Source organism: Arachis ipaensis, chromosome B2 (genome assembly GCF_059453495.1).
Source record: "Arachis ipaensis isolate K30076 ecotype BB chromosome B2, ASM5945349v1, whole genome shotgun sequence".
Taxonomy (NCBI): Eukaryota; Viridiplantae; Streptophyta; class Magnoliopsida; order Fabales; family Fabaceae; genus Arachis; species Arachis ipaensis.
In genome coordinates this window covers 32,448,019-32,461,496 of record NC_142437.1, presented here as the reverse complement: position 1 = coordinate 32,461,496, position 13,478 = coordinate 32,448,019, and the positions used below count along the sequence as shown (strand labels likewise).

The 13,478-nt window shown below is 31.5% G+C and overlaps 1 protein-coding gene across 4 annotated transcripts; it reads right to left on the bottom strand.

Moving 5' to 3' along the window:
• Positions 1-867: 867 nt before the first annotated feature.
• TRM19 (afadin) lies at positions 868-8,606 on the bottom strand. Of its 4 annotated transcripts, XM_088505233.1 has the most exons (6): positions 8,436-8,523; positions 5,996-6,045; positions 5,252-5,340; positions 3,076-5,034; positions 2,505-2,691; positions 868-1,602 (listed from the first exon to the last, which is right to left on the bottom strand). In XM_088505233.1, exons 4-6 carry the CDS (start codon positions 4,957-4,959, stop codon positions 989-991), a joined length of 2,685 nt encoding a protein of 894 aa, XP_088361359.1. In that variant the 5' UTR covers positions 4,960-5,034; positions 5,252-5,340; positions 5,996-6,045; positions 8,436-8,523; the 3' UTR covers positions 868-988. The 4 variants fall into 4 exon arrangements, with proteins under 4 accessions (XP_088361359.1, XP_020971406.1, XP_088361360.1 ...); XM_021115747.2 differs by lacking the exon at positions 5,996-6,045 and having other exon boundaries at positions 8,436-8,606; XM_088505234.1 differs by lacking the exon at positions 5,996-6,045 and having other exon boundaries at positions 5,252-5,381; positions 8,414-8,599.
• Positions 8,607-13,478: the final 4,872 nt, after the last annotated feature.

Here is a 13,478-nt window from a genome sequence, read left to right as displayed (position 1 = left end):
CATAACAACAATGGTCCAAAAATTTGGACCAGCAATTGTACCCTCAGACTTAACTGTGTGTGAGTGCACATTTCTCCCACTTGTGCTACTTCTCCGTTGGGACTACTTATCCGTTTCTCTCATTAACTAAGGAATGCTACATATTTGGTGAAAAGAAAAACAACTCCATGTGACCGTCAACATTGCTATAAAATATGAAGGCAGAAAAAAACAAACTTTCTAAATGGTATTTAATTATTTATGCATGGCACTAATGGGTAAAATGGAAAATAGAATAACTCGGGCAACTTAGAATGCTTTATAACCTTGTATAGGTTCAGTAGTAAGCAAGTTCATCAATTTTCTCCCTTTTTTTTTTCTTTCTCCCACGAGATTGTTTAACAAGTTGGGTGAGTTCATCTATTTTCTATTGTCATCAAGTCCGCACTAAGGAGAGGAAACCTCAAGTCAGATTTCTTTGATGTATTTTTGTACAGTACTAGTTACACTACACTTTTAGAAGCGTTACGAGATGCTGACCTATAAATAGTGATAGTGACAGTACCTGTAAGGCCCGAAGTATATGTAGAAAGAAACAAATACGTTTTTTCATTTGCCTTTGTCAATCGCCATCAATTCTTGCAGATTACACCGTTGGCATGATTTGATAATTTGATTCACCTTGAGTTGCGTTGTTATTTGAATATTGTCGTTATATGCTGCTACCCCTAGTCCCTACCCCTTAATGTAGCTACAAAAATTCTGGCTTTTATGTCTATCACGTAGTGCCTTAAATGCAACCTTGAAATCCACATGCACCATGAAAGGGCCATGTAAACTTGTCCACATTCTCAGATAGTCATAATCATTCATCTAATGCCCAATGGGTTTGGGAAGAAACATTATGATCCCTTTATTCATCTTCTGATGAAATTTAACATTGTGAAACTTTGATTTACAATATAGGGAAACTTCCTAAGAACGAATAATGGCCCCGGTACAAAATTTTCTATGCACCAGCTATCTCTGCTACTAGTTCTTCTAACAACAATCTCTCAATTTCCCTACCTATTACATCAATTTCATCTCCTAAGTCCAACCACTGTGGTTCCTTAACCAACACCTTCCCCAAAGCATCATCCTTCACTTTTCCCTGGCTTCCCAGCAACCTGAAAAGACCATCTTGGATCCGATTTTCGATCAGTTTAGAACCAACATTTGTTGTTGCACGGCTCACCCATGGCTGCAAGTTCATGGATTGATTGTGGATCTTGACAATTCCGGAATTTATGCGGTCAAAAAGCAACCGTCTTTCAGACCTTGAACAAGTGGTCCAATCACAGTACCTCTTTTCAAGTTCATTAAACACTGAGAGACTTACAGGGGATTCCAGAGAATGCCAAAATTCAAAATTTGGATCAGGTTGAGCGCCATCGATGCCAGATTCAGACAACACATCAATAATGTAGGAAGACTCCCAGCTATCTTCAGTTCTGCATAATCGATTGTCTTCTGACAATCTAGTAGATCCTTCCCCACACTCTTCATCGCTTGAAATTAGCACAGAGCCCTCCGCATATCCTTCAGATTCCAACTTCAGCAACTGGAGCTGCATTCGGAGCCCTGTAAATAATAATGTTTCATTAGAACAATGGAATGGAGTGAAAGATAAAAGTCTCAACGAAAGATTAGAATAATTTCCTTCAGTCAAGCACAACAGCCAGGAGTATGAGAGCATCAAATTCATATATATATGCTGGTGATTTGTCATGTCAAACAGCTATTTGATTCAAATCACAATTATCAGTTTGATCACACATACAAGATTAGCAAGAGATTGTTATGATATATAAGCTCAAAACCATCAACAAAATTGGCAGGAGAATGATGTGGAAATTATGAAGTCATAGATGATTTAGTCAAATTATTATTAAATAATTAAATGTAGTCAATGTAATTATGATTTATGAGGTAATAGCGACTCAGGATATAGTTATGATTAAATAATCAAATTTAACTTGTAACATTTAATAGACAAATTGACCGAAAATTTAAAAGTAAGCCATCAACCCCAAAAAAAAGATATAGACCTAGAAATGCATTTACAGTGCATCTTATTATTCCAAAACTAGTTGGATGCTACTGTTACAAAATAGATACACCAAACAAATAATATAGAACAATACTAATTGATCTCCATTTTCTAAATTGAGTACAATCCATACTGATGGAAAGATATAGTAAGCCCAACGTGCAAACAACAAAGGTTAATAGGTGATGGAACTCAAACTATCCGCATGATTGTTTGTTTCTTATGAAATAGAACAAAAAATATAAAATTGAAAAAAGCCTCTAATGTTGAATCAACATAGTTATCTCTTCCTGTTTATTGTTGATGTAATTGTGATAAACACATGGTATGAGGTTTGAGTGGCTAAAGGAAATTAAATATTGAGCTAGACATGAAAATGGGGTATTAAACACAACAATATGCAAAAATAGAAATACATCCCCAGTTCAATTACCTTGCAGGTCAGCACTGAGACTTTCAAAACACTCGGAACATGATGACGACAGATCATCTGTAAAAGAAGGTTCCAGGACTGAGACTGGACTGGGTTGATCAGTATCTTTACCACATGATGATTCAAGTCCAGGTGCAGGTGGTTGAAAGCAGTCTGAAGTTCCATCAGAAGACCCAGCAGATAGTTCCTGAAAATATTACAACACATCAAGTATGGAACAGGAAGAAGTTTACAATTTTTTTATTAATAATTGCAGGCCACCTCATCAGATCATGAGAAAATAAAACTATCCTCTGACAACAAAAAGTTTATTGAAGCATCTATTACAGTGGAAAATTAGCTGTGCAAGCACTATTAATTCAACGCAATTTCTAAGAAATTAACAAGTTTCAAGGCTTTCCACATCTCAATTTAGTGCACAAGTCCGAAAATAATGATGAAATACCTATGAAAATATTTGCAAAGTGTAAGGAGAGAGTTAGGCTGAAGCAAACAAGAGAGATAAGAAAGAAAATTTTGCAGAAACTGTATAAAACACCAAAATACCAATGGAGGATATTAGAAAGTTAACCTGCTGAATTGAGTTATCTTTGTCAGCAACCCTGTTGTCACCTTTGATCAAAACAAGAGATGTTTCAGGCAGTACTTTATCAGAAGGTTCACAAGACCTGTCTGCATCTTCATTTGCCACACTCACAATAGTATCAGGAAGCACACTTGTATCTTTGAGGGTCACAGCAAGAGATTCAGTGGTTGGAACATCTAGTTTAGGTGAACCTTCTTCAAGATTGATTTCCATTTTATTCTCAATGGCACTAAAGCTTGGTGAAAACTCATTGCCTTCCAACTCAGACGAAAGCATAGACCAAGATTTCTTGTGACCAGATCTTGTGCTTCTACTATTTACACCATGCCTCTGATCATGACTCCTTCCTCTTCTCCTCTCCCGTCTAATGGCTTCCTTTGGCATCCTAAAGCGATCATCACGAAGCACTTCATTGCGCATGATTGTTCTAGGACTTCCAAAGACATTAGAAGAAGCAGGTAGAGATCTTGACCTTGGCAAACTTCCAATACATCCATCCTTCCAACCATCCCTGCTGCTGATACCCAATGGTTCAACCCACCCAGCAGGTTTATTACGGTGCCGTTCCTCAGTAAACCTTCCATCAAAATTTGTGGTCTTCACATCCTTATCAGTGATAGCAAGCATTTCAGCAAGTGTGCTGCTCTTGCTGATAATTTGTATCTCTTGAGACTTGTGCGCCATTTTCCACCTTTCTGATAATCTCTTCTTTGCCTCCCTACTCACAGATGATTCACCAGAATGTGATGACCTCCTGCTACAATTATTAAGATCAGAAGAGTTTCCCCAAGTAGCAGGAGTTCCAACTGATTCCTCAGTAGATTCATTTCCAGATACACTGCAAGAACTATCATCCCCAGCATATCCTCTAAGTCCGGAAGAGGGCAACATCACGCAACCACCATTGTTCAAACTATTTTTCATTTGACGAGTGATTTCCTTAGCAATTTCTCTAGATTCCAAAGAGTTGTGCCTCAACGGCCGGGCAGTATCAGGCAAATTAATCTTTTGCGGATACATTTTGGAGTCCCTATATCGGATATCTGAAAATTCAGTATCATTTGCATGCTCAGATTGAAAAATATGTGGAGAACAAGGAGATGAAACATTCCTGGCAGCACTCTGAGATTTCCCAAGATTAGGCTTTAGGACAACTATCTTTGTAGGGGAAGCACCTTGCTCATGTTTTCCCTTTGACTGAAGCTTTGATGATCGCGGTGAACTATGCATCACATGTCTTCTGTTGAATTGCCGAGGATATCCATCATGTTGCCTTTGATGAGATTTATCATAACTCAACAGTGCTGTGTCGGTATCTAATCTCCAGTCAAACTCATTTCCATACTTCTCAATCTCAGGTAATTGCATAGCTTCTGTGTGACCCAAATGTGATTCGAAAGGATCAGCTTGAAGATCACTTAGATGCTTTTTAAACAAAGAATCTGGCCGCTTAAAGTACTTCAGAAGAAGTTCCTTGTTAGAGTCAAGCACCTCAAGTGTATCATGGAAATCCCTCGAAGACTGTAAATCCTGATAAGTTGCAAGGCGTTTGGCATCCATAAACTTCTGCTCAATGAATGACATCTCTTCGTTGGCATTCCTCAGGTCTTTTGCGGACACGTGTGATGAATACCTGCTGCTCTCTACCATTGGGATCTCTGAGACCTCAAACACATCCTTAAATTCTTGTTGATCCTTTGAGCTCCTCCTAGAGGACCGACCATCATATGATGTTCCTCTGTTTCGCACTTTCTCTACAGGATTTTCTGATGAACCCTTTTGCTGCTTGTTAGCAGGAAGGCCATCCAGACCCATCAAACGGGCAATAACACCTGGATTTCTTCTTTTAGACTCAGTTTCTTGCGACATCTCATCAGCTAGTAACTTCTTAATTGGAGTTCCGAACAGTTGTTTTGAAGATCTCCACCCAAATTTGAACGAGAACTGCAACAATCAGCAAATTTGGTAATAACAGTTAGTTTTTGTTACTTTTATATTTTTCTATAACTATAACAAATAACTACGCCTAATTAGAACAGTGTAAATCCAATCAACACACGAATTTAAAAAGCCATTAATTTACACTGCAAAAGTTAGATCTTCATTCATGAAGGTGTGCTGACATAAATCATTATTAATATATATATACACACACACTTACGGAATCTTTGTCTGCAACCCCACCACCGCAAGAAACAGAATCAGGAGACAAATCGGGAAATTGTCGCTGCCTATGAACTTGCTTACTCCCTGAAATGAATTATACAGCAAAAGTTAGTACGAAGTGAAAACTCAGAAGTCAGCGGCAGTTAACAATTTAACAATTACGAAATAAATAAGAATAATCATGACAAAAAAATGTTCAAAACTACTGAAATAGAATCAAGGCAAGAATAAGAATCAGCAAAACTTCTCACTGAGACGCGAATTAAAAATTAAAAAAAAAATAATGCAATATTTTGCCGTCAACTTAACACTCTGCGAAAAGCATAATTCAAGCATGGAGTTGAACAGTAAATAAATTAAGCACTGTGATCAAAAGGCATCATTGCAATCTCAAATTCATTTTAAATAAATAAATAAGTGCACGCAATTATACAAGAGCACGCCAGGAACAATACAAAAAACCAGTTCATGAGTCCTGTATAAACCCAAAAATATTTTTTTTTCTTTTTTTAAAAAATAAGGTCTAATTAAGACTCTTCAGCCTTCGAAACGCTTCATTTCAAATTTTCCCCTTTTTCCCCACCAAAACTAGCAGTTCTTATGCTTATGCTGTAAATGCTCGAGTCAAAAGGGGAAAAAATGGTAAAGAAAGAGCTGAAGTTCTTGCTTCTGAGATGAACCAAGCTTCAACTTCATATTTAGAGAGAGAAAACAAGATTTGAAAGAGAGAGAGAGAGACCTTGAGGAAGAACAAGAGTGTGCGGTTGGTTCCTGGAAGCAACGGGGGACCTGCGGTGGCGAGATTTCTCCATGTGGACGAGTCATACACGAGAAACCGGGGAGAACATGCAGATCGAGAGAGTACGGACGAGAAGAGATACTCAATTAGTAGAAAGAAGAAGAAGAAGAAGAAGATGGTGGTTGAGGAAGGAAGGAACTAGGGCAGGGAAAAACAATAGTGAAAGAAAAAAAAAAACAAAACCCCTAGGATGCTGAGCTAAAATTCAAACAAATCTAGAAACAACAAAAAAAAAAGGAAAGGAAAGGAAAGGGAAAAAAGAAAGTGCGTGATAGGCGCAGAAAAGAGGGAAGGAAAAAAGTGAGGTAAGAGAGAGAGAGAGACGAAGAAGATGGAAATGAGATTATTGAAGGAAGGGGGTTTGATTTTTGAGGTAGTAGAGAGCGAAAGAAAGAAAGTGGGAAGGAAAGAGAGAAGTTAGAAGAGAGAGAGGGAAAGCATTAATGGAGGTCCGTTAAGAGCGTGGGAGAGGGGGGGGGTGGGAAGTGAGAGAGAGAGAGAGAGAGAGAGTGCGTGAGGAGGCGTGAGCGTGAGGGAGAGGGAGGTGGGAGTGTGAGTAAGTGAGTGAGTTGAGGGAGTATTTTGAACTTTTGAATGCCGTAACGCTGGCACACCACACTTACCCTTTGCGCGGGCAACTGCACACTCCATCATTCAACGCCCCTCGCCCCCTCCAACTAGCTACTACCGTACTACATACACCGAAACTTCTTTTTCGCCAATTCTATAGTATTTGGTCTCTAATTTTGTCTAATTCATTTTTTATTGTAAATTTTAAATATTTAAAAAATATTATTTTATATTTTTAAATTAAATATTAATTTTTAAAATTTTTTATAAGCTCGATCGCTCTTTTTAAATATGACAGCAATTAGCCTTTTTTATATTCAAACATTTAGAAAATAAAACTTTTAAATAGATTTATAAAGATTTAACTACTACTAATTTAAGTATGCAAAAAATTTTAGACTATAACAAAAAAATTTTTAAAAAATATTATCGACAAAATAATTTTTGAATAATTTAAAAATACAACAAAAATAATTAATAATTATTATATTTTTATAAAAAAAATTTGTATTTCACAAATTATTTAGCATTGGTTTGAATTGGTTTTTTTGAGTTAAAAAAAGTACTTTTATTCAATTTGAAACATATTTAAATATGTCCTTTTAAAAAAGTATTTTTATTATAAAAAGTAAATTTTTTTTAAGTTAACAATATCTTGCTTTTAAAATAAGTAAAAGTAAAAGACGTTTTTAATACTTGAAATTTTTTTTTTAAAAAGTCTATCTAAATGTAAAATATTTTTTTTGTTAAAAAAATATCTCTTTTAAAAAAATAAAAAAAATAAGTACTTTTTCAAAAGTTAATCCAAACTAATCTTTATCTATTTGATTTAAAATTTTATAATTATATTTGAATAAATATTTAAAATGTTCACAAAAAAATTCGAAGCAAAATTTAGTTTTTTTTTTTATTTTTTGAAAACATATGGTCATTTATAATAAAATTTTTAAAAATATTCACTTGACATCAAATTATCAAATTTAAAAACAAAAAAATTTTATTTTTTAATAATATTTACAAAAAATTGCATTAAGATATGATTTCTAATTTTTTTAGAATATATATTTAATATTTAGTTCTTTTATCGCGTTTTTAAAAATTTTTTAGAATTTATTTATCTTTAGCATCTTTTAGAATCATTTTTATCAGTAATATAAACTTTTAAATATTAATTTAATAATTTATTTATTTATAAATTTAATTTTAATATATTATATAAAATATTCTACAAACGTATTAAAATTAAACTCTAGATTATAAATTTTTCTTAAGTATAAGATAAGTATCTTATAAGTGAAATGCTAGACTTACAAGCCTTTAAAAATTTATAATACAAGATAAAATTTATTCGTTTTCATTTTTTATCTTATGCTGTTAGCTAGAGCCTAGAGATCTATAAATCTCTTATTAAAATTATTACAAAGTTATTTGGTATTCTTTTCACAGACGTATAAGATTATTGTAATTTTTTGTAAGGATTCATATTGAAATACACCCTAGCAAATTAAAGTAGCAATATAGAAGCGGTCATAAGCAAATTGGACTTTTACGTTTTACCGAAATATTGTGTATGTGGTTAAATTTCAAAAATGAAAAATTAATCGTTGAAAAGCTTCTTCTTTGTGATATTATTTAAGATTTTTTTTTCCTTTTTGGGTAACGAGACAGTGTCCAAGAACGAAAACAAATAAAAAATTTTCTAAGCATAGAAAATAATTTAATTAACAGTTTATAGTTGATCGAAAATGAAAACAATAACTCGTTAAAAATAAAGGAAATTTAATGCACAATAATGCAAGTAAGACTTTACCTATATTGCTATTGTAGAGCCATTCTTTCATGATGATCCGAAAGAAGAAAAACAAAAATGTCTTTCATAAAACATGTTGGCTCTTCATATGGAAAGAGAAGAAAAACGTATTGAATAGTAGATAATACATATACATAATGGAGGAAGAGAATATTGTTGTCCCTAAATAATAAATATTTGTCCAACAAAGAATTGAATTTATAACACTTGCAATTTTCCACCTCTTTACACATGTGACCTACATAGGATGCCACATCTACAACGAATTTCATGTGGCAAAGCAAGCACTGGTTCGTATATCGTGAGGATATATAATCTGTCAACTATTTATCATTTGTTATGGAAAAATATTGTTTTTATTATTTTTATGAATACTTTTTAATAATTATATATATATATATTTTTTTTTTTCTTTTTAGTTTTTTATCAATTATTTTTAATATTAAACATAAAACATATACATAAAACAGTGCATATATATATCAATCAATAAAGATGGTAAATAATTCATCTATAAGATTCTTACGGAAATGAATATAATTGTGAAGTGTAATTTTTTATTATATAATATTTTATCTTTTAAATTTTATAATAAAAAATCATACTTTATAACGAGTATTTAAAAATTATATTTAATAATATTAATTGATTATTAAAAAATTAAGAAAATTCATTTTCAAATCTTACATACTAACCTAAAAAAAAACATAATAATAATTGAACAACTTATGGTGTCCAAATATGGGTTAAAAAGCTCCAATAATAAAATAATAAAAGCAGCATATTTTTGTTTAATGAAAAACATTCTCATATTATGATTTGGAGACAGTATATTTGTATCTTATGCATAGGGATTTTCCGATACTATGTTCAGATATAACCTTTGTTAGTTCTCCTCCTTGTTTAAAAGAAGATTAAATTATTCTGTGTCTTTAAAATTTTATCAAATTTATAATTAAATATCTATAAATTAAAAATTTTAATTATGTTTATATTTTTTAAATTTTATAATTTAATCATTGCTATATCAATTACATTGCTAGAGTTAAAAAATACTTTTATTCAAATTAAAAATACTCATACTTAGCTTAAAGATTAAATCTCTAAGAATATAACCTCATTTTTAGAATTTTTTTAATTTTAATATTTTTAATATGGTAAAAATTTAATCATAAAATTTAAAATAGTAGAAGAACCTAATAATTAAAAGATTTTAACTTTAATATTCTTTTAACTCTAATATTCATCTTGTTCATACAAATCTTGACAGCACTTACTCTCCATCTCATCAATGCCAACAATTATTGAGTGACCATCTTCTCAAAGACAAAATTCTACTAGAGATTGAGTAAGAGCCATTTAAGACAGAAGACTCAAGATCATTTATTTATGGAATAAGTGTATGTTTGGATACCATTAAATTAATAAAAAAAAAAGTTTTTTTTTTAATTTTTTTTATTTTTTAGTATATTTGACAAATTTTTAATAATAAAAATAAAAATATTAAAAAAATAAAAATTATATCTCTCTTGAGAAGTTATAATTTATATTTTTTTTAAATATTTTTTTAAAAAAAATGATATTTTTCACATAATCAATAAATAAAAAAAGTATTTTTATCTTATTTTACTTAAACATAATTAATAGATAAAAAGATCTTTTTATATGAGATATCCAAACATAAAATTACTTTTACTTTTGTAAAAGATCTTTTAAAAAATATCTTTTAAAATAAGATTTTTTTTTAGAATGGCGCCCAAACAAGTCCTAAGTACTGTTTTGGTCCCTACGATTTAGGGCCAAAATCAAATTCGTCCTCAACGTTATTTTGGATTTAAAATCATCCTCAATGTTTCATTTGGTATTAAAATTGTCTTTTTGACTTTTTACGGACAAAAATACTCATCACCGACATCACCTTTACCACCACCACCACCACCTCCCTTACTCCCACCAAATACCAATAATCAGTTTCAAGAACACAATATTCAACACAAAAATTAACACATTATTCAAATTCAGAAATAACATCAAATTCAACAACAAAATCAATACAGAAGCACGATCAGAATCGAAAGTACAACAACAACAAAATAAGAAAAATAACAAATCAAAACCAGAATCAGAAGCAGAAGCAAAATCGGAAGCAGAAGCAGAAGCAGAATCAGTGAGGTACAGCGGCGAGGACGCAAAGTGGCGACAAGGTCAGTAGCAGCGGCAGCAGTGGCGGAGAGCGACGTGCGAGAACGCAAAGTGGCAGAGCTCGCATCTCCTCTCTCCCTGGCTCGCGTCTCCTATCTCCCTCGCGAGCTCTCTCTCCCTCTGGTTTTGATTCCTGACGGTGACGGTGGCTCCAAGTTTCGCCGGCGTCGTCCTCCCTTCCCCCTCTTCTTCTTTCCCCTCATCTTCCATTGCCCTTTCTCTCTCTTCCTTTTTCCTCTTCCTTTCTCCCCCCTCTCCTCGCGTTCTTTCTTTTTTTTATTTTATAATTTTTTATTAGGAGTAATTTAGTAATAAAATTAAAAATTTTATTAAAAAAGACGATTTTAATATCAAATAAATCGTTAGAAATGGTTTTAAATCCAAAATAACGTTGGGAACGAATTTAATTTTGACCCTAAATCTTAGGAATCAAAACAATACTTATCCCTTTTTTTTTTATATCTTGTCTCTTCAACTCTATGAATATGTCTTTTCGAAATCACATGTTAAACTGTGATCATGCTTATCAAGTTTTTGGAACACATTCATGAACATTTTTCCAAGACATCAAAGATCAAAATCAAACAACTCAAATCTGAATTGAAGACCATAAAAAAATACGGCACAATTATAATGTAATACTTAGCTTGAAGCGAATTCTAAAGGTAATTGATGCCTTAGTAGCTCTAAATCACCAATTTTCTCTGGTCCATCAGAAATATTCCCAACTTACTGATCAACCTCCTCTAAATCTTTATTACCTTGAGCAATACTAGCTGAAATTCTTTATTCATTAAGTGGACCATTGAATTTCTCAAAGGTATTTGATTGTAGATTATTATCCTCCACTTTAAAATCAAAGTGATTCTCATGATCACCATCATTAACGCACTATCATCAAATACCTCTTCCTCAATAGAAGGTTCTGACTCAACATCCACTTTAACCTCTATAAATCTATTGCCATTGTTCTCACCTTCCTCTAGCACATAATCAACATCACTAGAAGTGATTTGAATTCCATTACCTTCTCTAAATCCATCAACAGCATATACTTCACAATGTTACATAGAACTTGACACTAATGACCTAATCATTATCATTACATTCCCATCAAACTTCATCTCTCGAAGACCTGACTTTAAATTTATCCCTAGTTCCTTATACCATAACTTGGCATATCCCTTATATCTTAGTTGCTTTAACTCGTTCACAATCTCTTACAAAAATTATTCATCAACATCAAAATGTAAATCTTCCAAAACTATTCCACCTAATACTCTAACCCTTGTCCCGTATCAACAAATTTTTCATTGTGGTGGACTTCAATGATAAAGTCCAAATCTCTTATAACTACATGAATAAAGAAAAAATACAACAAAATAAATTCCTATTCAAGCATTTTCGAAAAAAAGAAACTCCAATAAAGAATTCAGCAAAATCTCACATGTAAAAAATAAACATTTTAATGAATGAGAAGGTTAAGCATTATCTTACTTAGAAACAGCAGAAACACCTTTAATGGTGGCGGTCACAATGAAAAATTGATAGTCTCGAGCCATGTTCTAGTGGCGGAGTTGATTTTGGCTGTTGATAATGTGCACAATGAAAAAAGAAATGAGGAGTGAAGGAGAAAAAATTTCGTCTAAGTGTGAGAACGACTTGAGAGAGGAGAGGGTTAATTTTATTTTTATGAAAAAAGGAGAGAGACAATTAGGAATTTAGGAAAAAGTTGGGGTATTTTCAATTTAGGAATGAAATATTCTATTAACCCAAATATTTTTGTTACGGTAGGGACGTAATTGAAAAAAATTAATGATTTAAAACCTAATTGAAAGAAAAAAAAGTATATATATGGATCTAATTGAAAATTTGGTAAAACTACAAAGACCAATAAAATAATTAAACCTAAAAAATATTATCAAAAATATTATAGAGATCATATTTTAATACAATAAACCCTAAATACAAAAATCGTTTTTTACTTTTTAAAAAATATGATATTTCTAGTTTTTTTTGTAATAATTTTAAATTATTAGAAACTTTTTTTTGTTTATATCTTTTTTGTTATTTTTGTCAACAACATAAATTTTAAGGTATAATTTTGGTAGTTTACCTATAATGGGTGAATGCTAAGATAACCATTTGGGAATGAATATTATCATTTCTTTTCCGATAATATCATTTTTTTTATAAATTTTTAAAAGGATATAAGGTTAAAAAAAATGATGTGTGATCACATGTGAAGTAGCATTATCAAAAGTAGAAGTGATAATATATATATTTTTTAGTTATTATGATAGTGATTATGGTAATTATACAACTTTGACAATATTTAAAAGATAGTTCAAAATTAAGAAAATATTTTTAATATTTAAAAATACTTTTTAATTTAAAAATGAAAATAAAAATAAAATGTGTTGTAAAATAAAAAAAGTATGACATTAATTTTAGCAACGATTTTTTAAGTATTGCTATCATAAACGAACCCCACCTTAATAATTAACAAGACATAATAATATGGTAAGAAAAAGAATATTGACTATAAAATATTTTTATTCTTATTTGATACTCTAACTAAATACATAATGATTAAGAAAAATTGAATAATTAAGAGTAGAAAGTAGTAAAATGATTTTCAAATCCCTGATAAATTATGAGAAATTTGATAATTTAATAATAAATGTTACATAAAAACATGAGAGTAAAAGATTTGCATATGGCCCAAAAATGATGTAATAACTGTCCAAGGACTTTTTAAATAAATAAAAAAATACATATTACTATTACCAAAAAAAAAATACATATTACATGCACACATATATGCATTTATGGAGAAAT

Bases quoted from the DNA above. Each gene is read 5' to 3' on its own strand.
- TRM19 (XM_016327788.3), bottom strand. From the start codon at position 6,068: ATGGAGAAATCTCGCCACCGCAGGTCCCCCGTTGCTTCCAGGAACCAA. The intron at 5,035-5,251 runs GTAAGTGTGTGT...TGATTGTTGCAG, and splicing joins GGGTTGCAGACAAAGATTCC to TTCTCGTTCAAATTTGGGTG. The intron at 1,603-2,504 runs GTAATTGAACTG...TATTATTTACAG, and splicing joins TCTCAGTGCTGACCTGCAAG to GGCTCCGAATGCAGCTCCAG.